Source organism: Erithacus rubecula (genome assembly GCF_903797595.1).
Source record: "Erithacus rubecula genome assembly, chromosome: 3".
Lineage (NCBI taxonomy): Eukaryota > Metazoa > Chordata > Aves > Passeriformes > Muscicapidae > Erithacus > Erithacus rubecula.
In genome coordinates, this window is record NC_136689.1 from 83,320,926 (window position 1) to 83,342,164 (window position 21,239).

Genomic DNA, 21,239 nt, shown 5'->3' on the forward strand with positions numbered 1-21,239 from the left:
TGCCGACTAGAAAAGAAAATGAGAAAAGCTTCCTGGAATGGAAATGGTGTTGCCAACAGTTGCATGGAAAAGAAACGCTTAAGGCAAAAGATCCTTTTCGCTAGAAGGCAAGACCTGATTTATCCCCACTAGAATATAGTTTCTTCCCCAAGCTGCATTACTTTTTGCTACATGCATATTTTACTCATATTATGAAGGTGACAGATCACTCTAGAACCAGTAATTTTTCACGACCCAGCCTATACCACTGCAGTCTGCAGTACTCAGTTTTTAAAATGTTGGAGAGAAGCACCCCTCCAGCCAAGCCAAGTTAGATCTTGGTCCTGTAGGCAGTGTTTCCATACAAAGTCCAACATAAAATAGGGACAAAGAGGTTCATTAACTCTGTGTATCATCTCCTTAGAATTGTGTCCTCTGGCTTCAGGTGCTCTGCACAGCCCACCCTTTCCACTGCCAACATTTGCTCTGGCTGTCCATCTGCCAACCACCTGCTGGGATGTCCCACAGCTGTGCTTTGTACCACCACACCCTCCTTTGGGTGGCCTCTCTGTTAACTGCCAGGAACCCGTAATTTCATTTAAAATACTTATGAAGGTGGGGTTCAATTTGAAGAATTCAAGAAACCAGGAAATTGTATACTTGTTAATATACTTGCCCAGTGCTAAATAAAAGGTCTCTGAGGTCTGAGATCTGTCCCCACAGTTTGAAGCTAAGGATGTGAGTAGTCCTAATGTGAACATTCAGGCATTTGAAATCAAGAGGAAAAGTAAGTGCAGCAGAGCCCAGGTACTTTGCACTTTGAGGAATGAAGTCTTGATTGGTTGGGGAAGGATTATGCCTATGGAGAAGAGACCTTTTTTTCCTCAGTCATATATATTTATTTACTTCTTATCAGGTAAAACTCTACACTGAATTCAGATTTCCTTTTCAATCCCAAATTACATATTTTTCTTACAGAATATTACAGAGTCAGACTTTTATGGTGATAAGGGAGGGTTGGATTAAGCTATGCAGAATTGGCCAGATAGCACACTGGTTGGTACAAAGATGCATTGTTGTGTTCTCAGCAGATCCCTGCTTCAGTTTTCCATATTGCCCCTTTGGTCTACAGTATAGGCAAGCTTTCTTCCCTGTGTCTCTTCTTATTATCAGTCTTTTCATTTGCTTTAGCCCTGAAGTTAGCATAGAGTTTTTTTTTTAAGAAACTTTTCTGGTTCATATGTATCTAAATATAAGGATACAATTGGTAGCCACTTTTAATGAATCAGTAATAGTGTAAGATCAACTTCATTTATTAAAAAACCTACAGATAATGCAGCAATTTGCTATATAATGCAATTGATAGCTTATCTATGGGTTGATTGAGGCAGAACTGGTATAGGAAAAAAAGATGCAATTTTCCTAATTAAAAAATTGCACCACAGTGGGTACTCAAGCCTTTCTGCACCATAATTGTCAAGAAGAGATGTCATACCCAGTAAGCAGAAGAGAGATATAAAGACAGCAGGACAACATAACATTCACTGCTAAAATTTCAGAGAAGCTGTAATTGGGGGCTTTTGTCAGATCCAGCAGAGAGCAGAGTACCCACAGTGTTAAAGTCACCTGAGCCATCCCTTGCCTGGGCAGTGAACTCAGTGCCATGCCCTTTGCTGAGGAGCATTGGGTTAAATGACACCTTGGAACTGACCTGAGCCATTCCTTTAAGGATAGTGGAGTAAAGCAGTGCTGGCAACAAGGCAGGGATGCAGTGGGCTGCAGGTCCAAGTTCATGGTAGCCCAGTTCATCATCTGCTCAGCCACAGTTAGACCAGCAGTAGGGCCTCCACTGCTGCCCTACAGCCTGCTGAATGCTGCATTGCTTTTGGCATTGAACTCTTGCTAGTAGCCAGCCCATGCTTTACTTTTTAACTTTAAATATATAACTAAATGGAAAAAATACTCCAGTTATTTTAAAGCTCTCTATTCCTAAGTATATTGCGTATTTTTAGGTTTTAAAGGGATTAGGTACCCCTGAGCTCTAAAAAAAGGCAGAAAGTGAGGCCATGATGCTGGAAAGGAAGATGTAGTGCACTTAGTATGCAAAGCAGGCACTGTTTAAGACATATTCTCAGAGGAATGCACATTGTGTGTTTGCAAGCATGAGCCAATCCAGCTGAAAAAAAAAAAAAAAAAATTTGCCACCTTACTTTTGCCAAAGTGTTTGTATTTTCCTTTCTTTGAAGGCTTGGCATTCATTGTGTTCAAACAACTTAGAGCTCACTGCAGAATAAAGAACTGCCTCCTTAGCATGGATGAGGTCTTGCTGTTAGTTAAGCAAAAGAGCTGAGCTTAAAATCCTGGCACATAGTTTTTTTGTGTCAGAGGCAACTGCAAGAAAGAAGTCCAACAAACCAGTCCTTGGTACTTATCTGTAGCAAGGGAAATGAGTGGATTTCTCTGTAAAGGGCTGCTCAGTAAGGAAATGTGGACCAAAATCAAATAATACCAAAGACTATGGTTAATTTAGCAGATTAAAATCAGGGTAATGCAGTGAGGAAATTAGCGTGGTTTGTTTTTTGCCATACATATGGCTTTGTGTTTGCATTAGTAGGTATAGCTTTTAGTAAATCTTTGAAATGAAAAAATATTTCCACCTCTGCTGCGACCCTCCATACCCAGGTGTGCTGAACCCTGCATACTCATAATAAATAATTTGAAGTATTGGTGTCTGGAATGACTACATAGCCCTGAGGTGTAAAAAGGGTAAGAAGTGAGAGCTTGATGTTAAAAAAGCCAGATGGTGACATGTATAAACAAAAATCAAAATCTGATTTTTGGAAACAAGGGTTTTTTTCTGATCATTGACATGGTACATCAACATTTGCAGTTTCCAAATTGTTTAGCTAATGCTTTGTAAGAGTGATGGGATTTTTCAAATGATGCTAGTTCATGTGAACTGAAAGAACACCTCTTTTCACAAGTCTAGACAGAAGAGAGAATGGCCTCAGTGGTGCCTGGCTGGCCAGACACCCACAATCAGCATATCACAGCCCTAATCTATTTTAGACTTTATTTAAAGAAAAAATGCCACACTTTCTCTCCTTGTAGCAAATGAAAACATCATCTGCAGTTTCTGTGACCAGCAGATGTTCATGAATTTCTGTAGAGAGCTGAGGAAGAGCGGTGGTCTGAGGCAATGGTGTCAGTTCCTGATTTACAGGCATGATCATCAGTATTTTAGATGTAGTTCCTTCTCAGAATTGGATCATTTTTGGAAGAGTTGCAATAAAATTAGTGCAGGTAGCTTCCCTTACAGTGGAGTTCTGACCTTCCTTTATATACTGTTGCATTTTCTCAGAGTTTCTACAGGTAATGTAAACCAGCAGTGGGTCTTGTTAACAGCTGCCTGGGAAGCTGAAATGTGAGAGAGCCTTTCAAGAGCTGGATTGTCTTCTAAGGCCTGTCAAATATCTGAAAATACCCACTAACATGTATTTGGTTGTGCAGCTTACCTATTTGTGGTTCTCAAGCCACAGAAATCTTTGGACACAGCAACAACAACAAAAAGATATTTGAGTTACTAATTTTTTTCAGGCTGTTGTTCACGTGGTAAGATCAGTGAAACCAAACACAGAAGACAAGATGCCCCTGCAATCCCATCATCACTGAGAAGCCCCAGTATGTCATAAATGAGAAAACTTAAGCACCTAAGAAGAGCATTTCACTACTTTCTCAGGGGCACACCAACAATGATGACCAGCAGGATCAGAATCATTTGCCCAAGCAGACAAGGAGTGCTGGTGTAGGTCATTGTTACGGGGGCACTTGCCCCCTGGATGGTGTGAGACCTGCTAGCAGCTCTGGCCCCACCAAGGCATGGACTTCAGCAGCAGGGCTGATCCTCAGCAGCTGCCACCACAAGCACAGGCTCTTTTGCTTGGCATCTTCTGTTTCTCATAGTGCAGAATGCAGCACAGCTGCCTTGCAGAATTTGGACTTGAATGATTTTTTGTCAGCTGCATTGTGGTATTTATCTAAAGCTCAAGGAGGAGGAGAGTCCCTTTGGAAATAAAGCTTGCTGTTTCTTTGCTCTCTTTAAAATGCCCCAAAGCAGTGCAAAATCTGGAGTGAAGGCATTACCCCACCACAAAATATTTGTGGGATCCCTGGGTAGCTGCCAAAAGTCCTAGTTATTTGTAGGAGGCAATTGAGAATACTGCTGCAGTGTTAGCCTTCAAAAATGCATCAGAAGCATTTTTACATCCATCACATGGCTACTGCTAAACTCTCCATGTATGATGTTCAATATCTTATTTACAAGCTGTCCTGTCTCAGCTGAGGGTGCATTAGCTTCCTCTTGTTGTGGAAGAGAGGAGTAGGTACTAAGATGCCTGACTTCTTCAAGGGAACACTGCAAAGCACCTTTCTTTATGAGTTTCAGGCTCAGTCTGCTTGTTGATTTTTTTTTTTTGTTTTTTACAGACGTTTTTAGATGAATATTGGTTCAGCACTGAGACAATGAAGCAGCTACCTATAAATCTAGTTTTATGTTAGGTATAGTCCAAGGTACAGATTTCATCATGTCTGGGTGGGTGGGTGGATGGATGGATGGATGGATGGATGGATGGATGGATGGATGGATGGATGGATGGATGGATGGATGGATGGATGGCACATCTCTAAATTAATACATATATGCTGTCAGTTGTAACACATGTACATCAGAATATTTTCCAAATAGTCCTTTTCAGGCTAAGGAGAAGCACTAGAGTGTATGGAGGGATTTTCGTCTTCTTTTTTTAATTTTTTACTTAGTATATTAATTTATTAAGGTAGAATCTTGAGTGTACAGGCAAGGAGGCTTTTTTTTTTGTTGTTGCCATTGTTTATAACAACAAAGAGCAAGAGAGAGAGGCAACATTAACAGAAAAAAAAATGCTTCTCTATTAATGTTTATGGAAGTCAGCAGAAGAAAATGGGCAGCAATACAAATGCTGTGACTGAAATTAAATAAGTCCCAGTTCAACAAATTGGACATTACTTGCCTGCTTAACTGTTGTTCTTTGCCTGATTGAGCAGGAACAGTCCCTTGCTCTCTCCCCATGCTTAGCTCCAATGCTGTACACACAGCCAGGGGAACTGTCGGCACTGAGAGGGGGCACTTGTGCTGCTTTGATGAATTGGCTATGTCCAGTGTTGGAACAAGGCTGTAGTTTGGATTGGCAGGTCTGATAGCTCTTTGGCTGTATTTTTATTATTCTCTCCTCCCCTTCAAAACAGCCTCTATCATTATAGACAGCTACAACAAAAACATGTCATTCCTGAGATGAATAAACATAAGTTGTGTTAAAAATCTGCTTTGCTTTAAGGAGGCGTTGATCAGTAGGGTAGAGACCTCAACTTATCTGATGCTTTTATGTTGTTCTGCTTTTCTTTTTTATCCTGAAGTGCATTTATGGTGTTAAAAACTGTTTAAGGAGCAATACCTTAGAGAGCAAGTTTCAGAAGGAAAGCTGCCACATTTAAACAAGTCTTTAGAATCCATGAATTAAAGGAAAAATTTAAATATTTTGAGCCACACTGACAGTAGAAACTGAATATATTGAGATCCTTTTTCAGATAAAAACTTTTAAAAGGCCATATGTTATGCAATGCATGATTCAGCTTTGAATTCAATGCGTGTTCCTTGGGAAGTTGTCAGTTAGGGAGAAATATTTAGGAGTGACCTAGTAAGCTGCAATAGTTTCCATGTTCCATAAGAAAAACAAAACAAACTGAACAAAAAGTAAGAAATTATGGGACAGCAAGGGACAGGAGTATTGGAGTTATTCCTGTATACTTACAAGTGTGCTAGAAGATCTGTAGATATTGGAACTAAAAGGGACCTTCAAATCTAGTCTGACTTGCTGTAAATCACAGACCACACAACTGTTCTCCTTCTAACCTTACTTCCATATGTAATTTGCAAAAAGATTTTAAGTTCTGACTTAAACATACGAAAGTTGATGAGATCAGTCCTAACCAATTTCCTTTCTTCTCCTTCAGTGTTTTGTCCCATGATTAGCCATATCTGGTGAATATAGATGTCAAAAAAATAAAAAGGCATTTTAATCCTGGTACATTTTTAAGCAAACTGCAGGTGTGTGAGACAGCAGTCCTTGCGTTGCTTCCTTGTGCAGTGGATTAGTTCTGTCCTAATTTAACAGCCAAGGACTTGAGGACTTCTACTGTGGCTGCCATGGGGTCACCCAGCAACCAGCCCTCACACTCCTCCTCTCAGCCCCACCAGTGATGCTTGCCTTTTGGTTCCCTGCACAGAAAATCCTGACCATGATCCCAACGGAGGAGGAAAAGCAGAAGATCCAGGAGGCGCAGCTGGCGAGTCCCGATGTGCCCCTGGGCAGCGCCGAGCAGTTCCTGCTCACCCTCTCCTCCATCAGCGAGCTCTCTGCCAGGCTCCAGCTCTGGGCTTTCAAGATGGACTACGAGATAGTGGAAAAGGTGAGGGAAAGCACAGGGATGGGTGGAGACTCTGCAAGGCTTTGCTTAATCTTTCCCTGACCTTGGTATTATATGGACATTTTGAGGAAATGGTAAATGGGTTGCTTTTGTTTCAGTGGCCAACCAGGAAACAGCTAAACAGATCCTTCATAATCTCTTCCTTCTATAAAAGAAATTTAAGAGATTAACTCTTCCTTCCTTTAATTAGTCACTAATGATATTGAAACAAAGAAGAGGGCTAAATCTCCGCCACATCTTCTCCAGATGTTGTTATTCAGGAAATTCTTATTTCAGAGCAATGAAAATTTTTCTGTGGTAAAAGATTGAGTGAGGACTACTTTATTCTTATATCATGAGAATATTGATCTCACATCCATTTGAACTAAGGAAAACACCATCCATTAAGGTTTTTTTGTTTATAGCTCTCAAAATTCTAAACAAAAGATAAAACATTTCAGCTCAGTCACACAGTTGTTGCCACGTTCTCCATGGATGGCATTCATTCAAAGAACACTATAATTGGAGTATCTTTCAAGAATGATGAATCATGGGCAAACATTTTTAAAAAGGGAGTAAAATCTTGGTGCATAGAGGAGACAGAATGAATCCATGTAGGGGATTTCAGGTGCTTGCTGCCTTTCACAAGATCTTTGAGGAATCTCTGCACAGGAGCTTCCTTCTGGCTGCACTTCTGGTGCATACCCCTGGCACTGCCATTAAAGCAGCTCTCTCCTCTATATATTAATTTTGTATATGTATCTGTGCACATAGGTGTGTATTGAAAAATAAGTATAACTTTTGTGAAATGGATTCTAAAAAGCGGGACATACTTGTGAAAGTGCCTTATGTTTATCTAGGAATAGTTATTTAATGTTATGTAACGGTGAATTGATTTGCAAGTGATACTGTCAAGATTACTCAACCTTTACTTAATTTTCTTAGATATTAGGACATGCAGTCACACGAATATTCAGTATTTTAATTAATTTGAATGTTTTAGTATTAGACAGTAAAATTTCTGACTTTTATAGCAAAATACTTGTATCTGGCATGAATACTTTTTGCCAGTTTATTTTGTTGTTTGTTTTGTGTTTTTTTCACTCTGGTACAGCTATTTATTCAGCTTTGAAGTTACCACAAGGCTAAATTGTACCTTTCATGTAAGCTGAGTTAGCTATAGTGGTTAATCTCTGAATATACCTACAATTTCTAGTGTCCTCTCAATCAAAAAGCAGTATCTGAAACACTGCTAAAAGCTAAAAAAAAAATCTGAGTTTTCCTTTTGCCACAGAGTTAGTTAGTTAGTACCAGCTAAAATCCATGTAGAATGGATGCTAGTACAAAATGTCTCAAATACTTACGCTACTCAAAGAAGTAGTAGTGAAGACAAAACCAATTTTTTTTTATCCCTGTTGGAAGGTAGATAGGACTTAGCACAGTACTTACCATAAAATGGTAGAGGAATTAACATGTGATAACTGTGCTAAAATATGAGGAGCACATGATAAGCCCAGCAGACAGGCATAGATAGGGCAGGCATCTTGGATCTTGGGTGAGGACATGGAACCAGGATCAGACATCAGGGGTGCAAGAGAGAGTGAGCACCTGGGTGTCTCCAGTAACAAAAGGTTAAGGTTTAAGTTCCAGGTAACCAGTAAATGTACATGTCATTTAGACCGAAATAAAATACTGTGACATTCAGTTTTAAAAAATTAAGTCATTTGCATTAGTGATTATGATGATAAAAGAAACTCTTGAGCTGCTAACATTCTTCTGTTCTTGAAACTATGTTTTTGCAGAAGATGTATCTCCAAAGGGGCAAACCCTTCATGAAACTTAGGTCCCAATATCACTTAGCTACACAGCTTTTGCCATTTTTTTTTAGTCTGACATTCGCTTGATTTTTTTTTTTTTTTTTAATCTTATTTTGTGGTAAGGAAAATTCATAGCAGTTCAGAATGCACTCATATAATTTACCAAGTCACACATACATTTTCTGTAAGGTATGAATGCCTTTATTTCAATGAGGCTGGAAGTTTTAGATGGTCCCTGTTACCTACAGTGTGAAATACCTGAGTTATTGGTAAAACCAGAGTTCTCATACATGAGACTCTTTTGCTAACCTGCCAAGAACAGAGTTCTGCCTAAGTAAGTCTTAGATTCATCTCTGACAACCTGAAAGGAAAGAATATGAATTGCTCAAGAAATGGGCTACTGATACATTGTTTATCTTTATGAAACACTTTTCAGGCATGATAAAAGAAATCATCTTTCTTAGCTTGCTTTGAATTAACTAAAGCAAGTCAGGGTGCATTTGTAGGGAGCATCCTTAGACTGCAGAGGGATGAACTGGATGAATAAATTCCCACTCTTTGCACTTCATAGAAAATTTAAAAAAGAAAAAACCCTTTCCAAATTATTTGCTTGATAATGTGTATGCTGCTTTGAAATGTTAACTTAAATGCTTACCAAAGGTCATTAGCAGAAGAATATTTTCTCTTATCTTTCTTTTGGCATCCTAGTTTAAATGCCAATACAAAAGAGGTTAAAAAAATTACACTGTTTTACTATCCATTCCTCATATGGAACTATTTACGCAGATATTGTGAAATTTTATTATCTGAAAGGGAAATTAAAGGTCTTTTAAAAAGGAATAGAAACTGATTTTTTTTATTAAGATCACTGCGGACAAATATATCCTTTTTGCTGACAACTTAAAAAATCACAAAATTAATATAAGCAGGTGTAGAAATGGAAAAAGTACAATGAGTTGAGTTAATTTGTACATGTGCATCAAACATTTTTCAGGCATTATGAGGTGTCTTTCAGACAGAAGTTCTGGACCAATCCTCAAATTTCATTCAAACCTAATTTTTAGCTGAAAAATAAAAATGTGGTATCCAAGGATATGTAGTTGTTTTGCCTCATCTATCTGCCCTGTTTAGGTAAAATGTGAGATTTATAGAAAACAATTGTGGCTAAATTTGAAAAACTCAGAAATTTCTCTGATTGTCCAGTATCGTGCACACTCTTTTTATTGTTTTTTAATCCTACAATAAAAAAGAAATAAAGAGTAATTATAAATGTGTCCTATATGCAAGAAAGTCTAAGCTCAGATAACTTGTCTAAATAGCTAAATGAAGGGCTCAGTATGGCCTCTTATGCCACCTTTTTATTCACCTAGAGAATGTTTTAAACTAGTCTTTTAGGAATGTTTTTTTGACAGGTTGAAAATTGATCTAAATGAAATAGTTCAGAAACCCATGTTTACCACAGATTCAGAGCAGTTTGAGTCATCCCATAATGCAACAAAACAAACTAAATCAACTCTGACTTTAAAGCAACTCAAAGAATACTGTGCAGCAATTTCATTTTAATTCACTTTGATAAGGTCTTGGATTATTTAGCACCTCTCCTCTGATGTGTAAACTACTTAGCTCACTATCTCATCTCTAAATTTGTTTTGAATTTGCCATATTCTTTTCAAGAGACAGACTGTTCTGCAGGGACTAGAAATATGTTTCATTCATCTTTTATGGTAAAATATCATTACAGTTGTTGAAGGAACCATTGTATGTCTCCAAGAAAGTGAACAGTTACTTTGCCTCTTGGTCTAAAATAGCAGCTTAATTTTGTCTTCTTGGCTCATAAAGAGTATAACAATTTGGGAAATTGGGGGAAAAAGTCTCCCTGCCCATGGCACAGGGGTTGGAACTAGATGATCTTTTCCAACACAAACCATTCTATGATTCCATGAAAAGAATGCTGCTCGTGGATGCTTAGAATGGCATTTGAAGATAGAAACAATGTGAACTGTGCATACAAAATAAATAACTCTGGACCTCACACAGAGACATAGAAATAAGTTCTGTCAACTCAATTACCCTCACTCTCTTCTTTTGAACTCTCTGGTGTAGTTCACTCCCTGAGGTAGTGGAACAGAATTTATGATTTCAAGCCTTACCAGTACACATATCTATACTCAGATAACGTGTGTGGATGGAAGATGCATTAAATCAAAATATTATAATGAGACTATTTGTAAAGCTTGATGTTTACAGCAGATTTTTTTTCCAGTTTTAAATTCTCACAAGCACAAAATCATATGTAAAACACAGAATTTGCCATCATTTGAAGTAACCTGCAGGGTCAAGCTACAAATGTTAAGTCAGCAAGGTTTCTGACTTCTTCCATTTGTTGTTCAAAGATTAGAAAAATGCTTTTAAGAAACTTTTTTATAATTTGGGGCTTAGGTGTATTCATGCATTTAAGTGAAATGCAGCAGCATTCTCCTGTTTGGAACCACAGAATATCCCCAGGACAAGTAAGGCAATTGCATACATAAAGGAACAACAGTAGGAAAATATTTTATGTACTTTTTTTGCTGTCCTTGCATGTGATTTATTAGCTGGAACATGGAAGAAAGCCAGCACACATGGCCAGTTTACACTCTGCAAGACGCCAGTTCAGGAACTTTTTGCAGTAATTAATCTAAACCATAGAATTTAAAACTAACTTTTACTTTCTTGTTTCTGTTCTTATGGTAGGAAGTTGCAGAACCACTGCTAGACCTGAAGGAGGGAATGGACCAACTGGAGCACAATAAAACTTTGGGGTTTATCCTTTCCACTCTACTAGCCATTGGGAACTTTCTGAATGGAACCAACGTAAGGCTGATGTCCCAACATTTCCCCTGCAGCTTTTTCCTTCAAAAAACTAGAAGTCAAAACCATTGTGAAAATTCCAACCCACTATTTATTTTGTACCAGAAAAGTAATTTAGGGAATAGAACCTGTTTTTTTATTGTGTGTTGGAGTGTTCTGTGGTGTGTGTTGCCTCTTTTCAGCACAATCTGAAGAAAATGTGGAGCTAAGCACTATTCTAGTATAACTCCCTAAGGTGTTGATGCTTTACATTCAGTGTGTGAGAATTGTGTCGTGGGTCATTTCACTGCAGGTGGACTGATTTTAGGCCTAGTCTTCAGCAAGTTAAAAATTAATAAAAGCAATAAGTTTCCTCTCCTGTAGGATTCTTCTTCTTTCCCCTCTTCCCCTTATTGGTCATCATTTTTGTCTACTAATCTGCGTGGGAAGGAGTAAGCGTTTTTATTTTTAATTTCTTCATTTTTTTTTCTAATTACAGGCCAAAGCTTTTGAGTTGAGCTACCTCGAGAAGGTTCCAGAAGTCAAGGACACAGTGCACAAACAGTCCCTCCTGCACCATGTCTGCACTATGGTGGTAGAAAAGTTCCCAGACAGCACTGATCTTTATTCAGAGATCGGGGCCATCACTAGGTCAGCCAAGGTATGTCCAGTAGGTAAATATGTCTGTATGGTCTATGTGCACATTTTTATAACACCTCTTTGAAGTGAAATATTTAAAACTTTATTCTATTCTTTGATTTTTCCTGGTTGCAGCACTATTTATGAATGTGTGTTCATTGTGTCATTTGCACTGAATTTCAAAGATGCCAGCACTGAATTTCAAAGATTTCCTCTTTTGCTGTGTGTCACAGGGTTCCTTCATCAGTGCACTCTTAGACAGTTAATGGTTATGGCAGACATTTTTATGTTATGTGCATTATTAATGAACTATTTTCAGGTTAAAACTTTATTTGACCAGTATCTTCAAATATATTTATTCGGTGGTTTGGGGTAATCTCTTTTTTAAGGCAGACTCCTGATTGTATTTTCAATCCAATAGAAGGAATGTTTTTTGGTTATTTTATTAATAAAATTGTTTCCAGAATTAAAGAGTCCTTGAAATACTTGGTTTAACTCACAGAATCACAGAATGGCTGGGATTGGGTTTTGAGCATCTTCAGAGGAGGGGACTCCACAGCCTCTCTGGGCAAGCCTGTTCCAGTACTCTGTCACCATCAAAATAAAGTTTTCTACATTTTAATACTCTTTTTCTGTCCTCCTCCTGAAAATAATGTTCATAGTTAGGCACCAGGGAACATAAATAGAAATACAGGAAACTAGTGGCAGCATCTCTTCTCAAAGAATGGTAGTTCCCTAGTTAATGCATAGGTCTGGTCAATGGCTCAATGCTGTGTGGAGATTATTTATTACTGCTGTGAGCAGGCATGATAGGAACACTGTAAACTCACTCTTAAATCTCTGAGTGTTGGATTTTATGAATAACCCTTTAAAATAGTGCATTGCTTGATTAATGGAGTAAACATAGGAGATAGCAAATACAAAGATTCTCTTTAGGCATCATGTCTCATGGAAATGGTAATAATTATAGCAGATAATTATAGTGTCTATCTAGTCTGGTGTCTTGATTCAGACAGTGCCCAATACCAGCTGCTTGACAGAAGAGCACAAGAAGTTTCTAAGAGGATGAAAGATTTCTCCTAGAAAAATGTTATTTCATGACCCATAATTCTCATTATGTGCTTCAAATATAGGAAAGATTTATTTTCCAAGGGCCACCTTATCTGGATGTTGGGAGAGGAGCTGGAGAGTATAGGGGCAAACAACTCTGTTTGTCCCCACAACCCAGGACATTTATATAGTACAATTTTTTTTAACTGCAAAAGTTACATCTTTGTTTGGCTCCAAATACATTTCTTGCAACAGTGAATTCATAATCTTTTTTTTTTTTTTTCTTCTGTTCAATTTGCCAGTTTTACTATCTGAATATATTGAGCAGTCAAAATATTTTTTCTTTCTAGTTAACTGAATAACTTAGATGGAAAGGATCTCTGGAGTTCATTTGATCCATCACATTTTTCAGTGCAAAACCAAATTAAACTAGGCTGCTGAGATCCTAGTTTAAGTCTTAAATTATCCTTTTATATATATATATTTTTTTTTTATGAGACCATTTCCACATTTTTCCTTCATCTTACTTTTTTAGAGTGTGATAAACAATAGTAAGTGCATTATTCCAGCCTCTCCTTATCAAGGTCATATCTTAGTGTGTTTGTCCCTTCTGCTACCTTTTGTTAGATGTTCTGAGATTTTCTCTGTGTTCTTTGACTGCTGCTCCCCTTTGGACACGTGTTGTCCCAGGGCAGTTCCCAAGGACATCCAGGCAGTCTCCTTAGCTGACACAGCATTCAGAACTCTCAGAGGAAGCTGCTGTGCACTCTGCACTTCATTGCAGTCTGCAGCACTGACCATCATCTGCTTAAGATTTACTGCCTATCTCTCAAACCCCTAATAATCTTCAGTCAGGGCTAATCTGAATAATTTCCTGCCATCTGTAGATTTTACCCTCTGGATGTGCTTCCTTGTTTCCAGATAATTTTGAAATAGAAAGTACAAACCATGGGACGCCTGCTGTTAGCCCTGTCAATAAATGAGAATCAATGTGTATTCCTTCTTTTCTTTTGCCCTCTTTGCCTCACAATTCATAGGTGGCCTCCCACAAGGCTCTTGAAAAGATTTTGAAATTTCATTTTCTTTACTTACTCTTACCTATTGCCTATTTTATAAACATTCAGAATATAGTGGTTATTTTTATGTATTAAGTTCCTCTCACTCATCCTTTCAGCCATGTTACCAGATGCAGTAATAAAACCTGGACTTCTGCATCAACTTCGCTTCTTTTCTAGGGATAAGCAAAACTTTTGCTATCCTCTGACTCTCTTAAGTTACCAAGTGCAGTTTCATATTCATCCTCATTTTAGCCAGTGGCTCAATTTCTTTGTTTTACTTGATGTCAGAATTATTGTGTTCTACTTGTTTACTGCTTTGTAAGATATCATCTCTCTCCAACATGTGTTTCTGCTAGTAAGGTTTCAAACCTTGCTATTAGTTCACATCTATTAAAAATATAATAATAATAATACAGAAAAAGGAACCAGATTAGGTTTTTCCCCCGTATCCTCTGTGGTGAAGTTGGATGAAAAGAAGTATCATGCTTCCTTTCTCTAATTTTTGTCTTTCTCAGTTTCTTTTATCCCCAGTGATTTAGGACCTCCTACGTTTGTTTTGGTTTTGGTTTTTTTTTAATACCATAAAGGAATTTGTGGCTTTTGTTTTACATCCTTAGATATTTTCTCTTTAGATTCCATCTCATTTTTCCTAGTTTTTCTCTCGTACAACCTTTGCTTAGGCTCTGGTTTATTGCCTTCAGTGAGTTTGGGTTCTCATGTTTGGAAGATTTTAACTTTCTCTTATATTTTTGTTTTTGTTTTTAATTGGAGTGATTCTTACTTTCTTAACATTTAAGTATATTGGTTTCTGATTTCCTGTTCTTCTCTTTGCTAAGAAGTTATTTCCCTTTTTTTCTTAGATTGGTATCAAGTTAATCACTAAGAGGAAAAATTACCACAAAAGGGAAATTTTATTTTCCAAGATTCTCACCACCATGTTATGGTGTTCTCCCAAGTGGATCTTCTGTTTTTCAGTCATAGAAAGTGGAAGAAAATTTTACCTACTGCTGTCATTTAAAAAAAAATATTAGGTCTAAGAGCGTGCAAAATTGAGCACAGTCTTTCAGTCTGTGGTTTGCTGATCCAGTGGCCCTGCCCAAAGCGGACAAAAATCTAAAAAGGCCAGACAAAATCACATTAGGAGAAATTATAGCCTTAACCTTCCCCGTGTCGCCCAAGGTCTCCCTCCTTGGGATGTTCCTGCATGTGTTAAACCACTGATGGATTACTGTAACAAGCTCAATTCCCACTTGATCATAGCTGCCACAAATCAAAGAGTTAGGATGTGGAAGCCATCCAAGATGCCCTCTTCCAGGGAATGTTCGCAGACAGGCGAAATCTTGGTTTAGGAAAGCTGACAGGAAAGGAGAAGTAATATTTCACTGTGGATTAGGCTGTATTTTGAGCTCCATTTTGCCTACAAACATCTTTCAGAAACCACAAAGGATAAACAATTTCCATCCTGTAGATAAACAGAGATGCCCCTTCCCCTGAAATGCACATCATATAAGAATTTCCTGAGCATTAGTTTATTAAAAAAACCTCCAAAACATAAAGAAAACAGGCTGCCCCACCAAAAAGGAGCTAGAAACACCAGAAACAGAATGCAATAGTTATTGCAAAACTTGTGGCTTTTTACTGAAGGGCTGAAGTCATAAATGGCACAAAAAAAAAGACACAAGTAAAATAATTGGAGAAAAAGATAGAATTCTAGATAAAAAAGTATTTATAAAGTCATGCATAGCACTGATTATTTAGTATTACATGTTTAAAATCACTTGCCCTATTTATTTTCTTGATATTGTAATTTTTTTTACTGAATTTGTACCAGAACTAATGTACCTAATACTGAAGCAGACCCTCAGATTTCTGCAGTTAAGCTTGAGTACTATTCATAGAAATTTCCTTAAGAGGCAGTTGCCTCAGCCCCAGTATCTTCTCTGTCAGTGAATAAAAAATGTGTCCTTATTAAAATTTTCATCATCTCTCTCTAACCTGTAAATTTTTCCCCTGTGCATCTGAAACTGGCCAGCTCCACAGAGTAAACTATAATTGTCATTTTCTTCCCATGATTTTAATATTCTTACAAAATGTCAACTTCTGTCTGTTTTTTAACCCCTGCAGCAAGACACTTGGTCTCAAGACACTCAGAGCTACTAGGCAGTGGAGAAGAAGGCAGCTTTTAAAAGTAAGAAACAGGAGATGTTAGCAACACGTAGGGGGCAGAGATTGCTGATAGCAAAGAACTTAGGCTGAGCTTAAGGCATACACAGGGGACAAGGAAGCCTGCAGCTGTCTGCCCTCTGAGGACCTTAGCAGGGAGGCATGAGGAGAAAGTAGCTGGCTGGAACACAAGTGACATTTGATATGCTATAGCTTCTGCCTGATACATTGGAAAGCAGAGAAAGGATAAAGAAAGAATAAAAAGAAAGGGAAAAAAAAAAGTTAGGGAAAATTATGCTGCCTCTTGTAGTCTTTCAGTGGGTTTTTCTTGTCTTGCTTGACAGAAAATATTTGTGTGCAGTTATCATTCAAGTATGTTTTCCCTACATTATTTCAAACAAAAATAAATGCCAAAAGTCAAATTATTTTCCATGGAAAAAAGTCCAGGAATGCAAGGTTTCTTGCAGTCATTCCTTGTGATGCCAGCAGCTGCCCCAGATCCTGACATGGGCTAGAAGGAGCAGAGGTGAAAGTAGAGCAGGGAAAGGCAGATCCTGTTGGCTGCAGGGCATACTGGGGCAAGGGGAACAAGCTTCCATGGCAAATGAGACTTTGAGGTTCTGTCTCAAAGAGAGCAGAGGAAGTTTAGCATGTGCTTGACAGCATTGTGATGTTTCAATAACTTTCCAAGTGAAATGACTGCAGGAATTTTTGCAGGTGACTAAACACCATCTGAAGGGACCTACATCCCCTTTGTCCCAGATTGTGGGAAGTGCAATACAACATCTGCAAAATGATCCCATGTAGGATTAGATCCCATTAGGATATTGTTTAATGAAGTAAAATGCAGTAGAGATGTGTATATAATTAAGCAGACTCATCTGGTCATACCTCAGTAAGCACCTCTGTCTCCCCTGTCCTTTAATTTTTTGTTAGTGGGTTGATTCAAGTTTTCTCCTTTCCAAAATTATTTTCATAGGATGCCACCTTTTACAGTAGAATTAGAAATGTCTGAGGAGGATCTTCTTTATATATTGCTTGCTTTAGAGAGCTGGCATCTATCTGGCTGAAAATGCATGCCCACAGTGTGCAGATCAGACTAACAAGGGGCTTGGGATAATTCCTGTGACACTTGATGAAGGAAGCCAGTGTGGAAGTATTAGAGGAGGCAGAGTTTTGAACTTGTGCCACAGAAGGTCGCTGCTCTCAGATGACAGTGTGTTTGCAAGGAGCAATTCTCAGAATTTCCTTTGGCACTGCACCAACTCAGGAAAAGAGGAAGATTTCATGTTCCCTGCCAGAACGCATCCCTGTAATAATGTGAGAATGAACGGTCTGACCCTAAATTATAAACAGCTCAGACTAGACTGTGGTCTGCTGCAGAAACTGTCTTGAACTTTGAAAAGAGAAAGCTTGTGTGTAGTTATGTATATCTTTCTATGAGGTACTATAAAATAGTTGTCATTTTATTATACATTTAAGGCAACATGTCATTGTGAAAGTATCAATCTTCTCTTAAATGCACCTTGTGACTAAGATAAAAAGGCAGATCTTCCTTAGAAAATAACTGGATTTTATATGTTCACCACTAAAAGAAACAGGCCATAGCAATAGAGTATCAAACAGAAATCTTATAAAAGCTTGCTGAGGCTATCTGGTAAGTTCTTCACTGGCCTTTAGGACAAAACTTTGGATACAGTGACTTTGAAAAGAAGTGCTTCATCAGTTTCCATTCATTTACTTGTTTTGGGGCTTTTTGCTTCAATCCAGTTGTGACATCTTTGACCCTGTTGAAGAGCTGAATGTTAACACAGGAGGCAGGAAACGTGAGTGTATGTAGGTGCAGCATCTTTGACTCGAGGATGGTTTTGTACTTGCAGCAGTGAGGAGCTTAGCCCAAAGACTAGAGGAGATCTAGCTGGAAGTGGAAACGTGTTTGTAGAGCACATTCCAGCCAAGGGAAAGCTGAAGAAAAATGACCCCTTATCTCACAGTGGCTGCAGTTGTTTGCAGTGCATGGCAATGCATACCTGGAGTTCTATATGCTGCCTTGGGGAATATATAGTGGAAGGCACTTTGATTCCCAATGTTGCCTCAAAGCAGCCATTCCTTTCTCTCCCAACAAATAATAAAGCGTGCAATTCCTGTATTGAGGTATTAATGGCCACACAGAGGAATCACATCCCAGCCCAAAGATCAGAAAGGCTTCCTGATCCATGTCCTGCCTGAATAATTGGAGCATGGTCTTGTATTTCATGAAGGAGAAAGTTTTAAACTTTTATACATGGCATATGATATTGGATGGAGTTGAACTTGAAAAAAAATAGGCCTTGTAAGGACCAATGTTCAGGGAACCAAAACAAGCAGGGATGTAAATGCTGAGGTGTTTGATGGTAGTGGCAGTTTTTGAGTCAGGTTAAAATCAGTGAGAACTGTCTGGGAAGTAGGTGTGTCATGAGGTACTGAATTCTCAGCCCAGTGGAATGACAAACTTGGTAGAATTCTTTTTTTTTGTTGTTTATGGCAAAGTCATCTGCTTCTATGGTAGCAAGCAGTAAATAGTGATATAAAGTGAGTTTTGTTGTTTCTGGCATGTGGTTGGAAGGTTTTATTCTTTGGTCTGAGTCATTTGTACTAAATATTGTGGTGTGTTAAATTGAAAAATAGATTTTTAATTCTAAAGTTGCCCATTAGTGAGTTTAGGGCAGTGATTTGCTGAGGCTGACTCTTCAGGGCTTTTGTCACATCAACTTGTCTTTGCATCCTGTTTGCATATACTGTCTCTGGCTGCTCCTCTCTGATAGAACAGTGTCTACTAAGGCACTTCTCAGAAGACTGAACAGTGGTCCTAGCAAGAGATTTCACAGATACCAATTGTTCTGAATATTTTTTAGCTAGTGTGATTGTGAATGGAAAGGAATCTGGCTAGAGAAAGGATGAACACATCAAAATATTCCAGAACCATTTAGAAAGTTGTTTTTTCTAAATTGGTTTACAAATTAAAATAAGCATTTCATAGTGTTTGAAAGAAAGGGCATTCCTACTTTGCATAACAGCCTAAGGCCACTCATTCTTTTTCCTGCAGAAAAAAATATGTATTAATTTAAAAAAATTTTAGCAGAAGGTAACTATGCAGGGCCAGCAAGCTGCATGTTTTTTGCACATATATGTACTGAGGAGGAAGAATAATGTATGTTTCTGTCTTCCTCCAAATTCTTGGGCCAGGTACAACATCTGTACACTACTGTACTGTATGTAAGAAATCTGTAATGACTATTTCAGATTACTGCTTCCTTTTATTTTGTGGAGCATAGTTATAAAATAATGCCACAGCAATTCTTATCTGAGTTCCTCCTATGCTGAGCTCACCTGAATTCCTTAGTCTCACCATGACCATCCAGCAGCAGGCAAGAATTGGTGTATCTTTCCTTTCAGAAAAGAAAGAACAAAGAAGGGGATCCATGTTTCTCTATTACTATACATCATTAATTCCTTTAGTAAAATATTGGAAATAAGCACATAAATCACAAGGTGCAATCCATGCTCCCTTGGCAATGCTGTGTGAACTGATAGAAAGGTATTAGAAATGCCTTTTTACGTTTTCTTTATCCATATTATACTGAATAATTGTCATTATTACTCCACACAAGTTTTTGTTCTCCTTTTCATGTGAACAACATGACTGGGGATCTCTTGTACTTGGGATTTCTCATCACTCTTGTTGTGTTTGTATATAACACCCTGAGCAGAACCACAGACCTGGAGCAGACTGAAATGTAATGGGTTCTATGTCTACACACAAAATTGGCACTGGTGAAATAGCATTTCATAAAGTGGGTATCAGCTGGGGTACCTGATTGAAAAATTGGAACTTTAATATTTCACATGAGGATGTTTTTCTGCAAGTGTAGTCCTTTCTGTCCACAAGCAAGTGACCAAACACTAGAGAGTCAGCAGACAGAGATTTCAGGAAGGTTTGGCACATTCTTTCAGGTGCTGCACAGTTTGCCTGTGGGGAATACATAATCCTATATGGGATTTCCTGCATTACTCCTTCCAGGAGTTTACAGCTGCTCCAAACCCTGTTCTCCACAGAGATTTATTCCAGAAGAGTTCAGGTGCTTTTTTCTTACTTCAATCTCCTTAGGACTTCCACAGAGGACTGAATTTTTGTTTGTGCTCAAAAAACTCATGAGTGTCCTTAGCTCAACCTGCCAGCCACCATCCTGCCTGGAACCTCCCAGTCTTGTGAATGTGCTGACTGTCCAAGGGGCCAGGAATTAAACATCTTCCCTCCTCATTTGTTGTTCTCCAGAGATATTTCTTGAACCCCTACAGGCCTGAACCTCAGAGCTTTTTGATAGATTAAAACTCATTCTATCATAAAACGTCATTAATTTAAATTTTTCAGCTACAGAGGCTGAGAGAATTCCTCAACCAGGTTGGATAATTCTTGCTAAGAAGACCTAAACGTTGGATTTTTTTTTCTTCTTTAACAGGAATGCTAGTATTTTTCCCCATGTGTGTTTTAGATACACCATCTGTGGAGAGCAGCAATGTGTTTATCATCAACAGTGAAAATACTGACCTGGAAAGGACTTTTTTTTTTTCAACATATGCATTGAGATGGATATAAGGAAAGCAAATACCCCACAGCTGCTCCGCCTGCAGGGCTCTTCTGAATAGCAGAGTGGATCAAAGGATGTTTTTATTTCCTTGAGAGGAGGAAAAATTCATCACTTTATAAATCACAGCAAAAACAAATCAAATCAATACCAGGAGCTTTTTAATAATAATGCATTTCTTATGGTTATTCTCAGTATAGGTCTCAGCAGTGGATGCTGCACACAGCTAAGAGGAATGAAATAAAACCTGCCCGACACTGGTTTTCATTTAGCATTAAGGAATTAACTGGAGTATGAGACTGTAACATCCCAAGCACTGATGTGTTTAGAATCTGAGAGCTAAGTCTGTATTTTATAGCTTGAGTTCATCTGAACTGTGAAGGGGCATTATAAAATCATTTTTTCCTTTCTTCAGAATTCCAGAGAATGTTGGGTAGTTTTATTTTTCTTATCTGTTGTGTGCTGTGGCTGGGTCATTGATGCACTTTGTTGAGTTGTTAGCAAGATGTCCTGAGTGTCTTCTGTAGAGTATTTCAGTTTGAACACCTTTTTTGGTTGATGAATAAAGGAGAAGCTCT

The 21,239-nt window shown here is 38.2% G+C and overlaps 1 protein-coding gene across 9 annotated transcripts in view; it reads left to right on the plus strand.

Annotated features, from left to right (window-relative positions):
- Nucleotides 1-21,239, plus strand: part of FHOD3 (formin homology 2 domain containing 3) — a 428,715-nt gene that overhangs the window by 321,809 nt on the left and 85,667 nt on the right. For all 9 annotated transcript variants that reach the window (XR_013773704.1, XM_079301479.1, XM_079301473.1 and 6 more), the window contains 3 exons: nt 6,301-6,483; nt 11,031-11,150; nt 11,626-11,787. Coding sequence is in view for 8 of the 9 variants with exons in the window: in XM_079301479.1 (XP_079157605.1) it covers nt 6,301-6,483; nt 11,031-11,150; nt 11,626-11,787 (465 nt within the window). In the remaining variant the exon portion in view is untranslated. The remainder of the gene's footprint in view (nt 1-6,300; nt 6,484-11,030; nt 11,151-11,625; nt 11,788-21,239) is intronic.